This window comes from Penaeus monodon, chromosome 27 (genome assembly GCF_015228065.2).
Source record: "Penaeus monodon isolate SGIC_2016 chromosome 27, NSTDA_Pmon_1, whole genome shotgun sequence".
Taxonomy (NCBI): domain Eukaryota; kingdom Metazoa; phylum Arthropoda; class Malacostraca; order Decapoda; family Penaeidae; genus Penaeus; species Penaeus monodon.
Genome location: NC_051412.1, coordinates 2,444,626 through 2,445,052, shown reverse-complemented (window position 1 = coordinate 2,445,052; position 427 = coordinate 2,444,626). Strand labels below are relative to the sequence as shown.

The 427-nt window shown below is 36.1% G+C and overlaps 1 protein-coding gene across 1 annotated transcript in view; it reads left to right on the top strand.

The window, feature by feature from the left end:
* LOC119590537 (ankyrin repeat, SAM and basic leucine zipper domain-containing protein 1-like) overlaps positions 1-427 on the top strand; it is a gene marked incomplete at its 5' end in the record, with an annotated part of 16,903 nt that overhangs the window by 14,984 nt on the left and 1,492 nt on the right. The window contains 1 exon segment of the mRNA XM_037939185.1: positions 57-220. Within this exon segment, the coding sequence (XP_037795113.1) occupies positions 57-220 (164 nt within the window).

Sequence of the window (427 nt, the reverse complement as noted above, 5' to 3'; positions counted from 1 at the left end):
CTTTTTCTTCTTCTTGATAATCCTATGTTTCTGAATATATCTTTTACTTTTGACAGGTGTCTTTTGAGACGTTTTTGCGTCTGACAGAAAAGGACCTTGAGAGCATGAAGGTGTCAGCCATCGGAGTGCGCAAAAAAATCCTTCAAGCTGTCAAAGAGATAAACAAGAAAGAGTGGCAGACGTCCAGCCTCCCGGCCATCACTTTAGACACACAACTGACGTGGGTTTTGAATTCCTTTTTCTTCATTTCTGGTTAGAGCACTGGCATATGTAATTCTGTGTAGATATTAAACTGAAATGAGAAACTCTGTCTGTTGGGAAGTGTAATCACTATAGAAAAAATAAGCTCCATACATACAGAATTAACATTATCAAAATACTTTTGAAATACAATTCTGTTTGAGATTGATAATCTTATTAATGATAG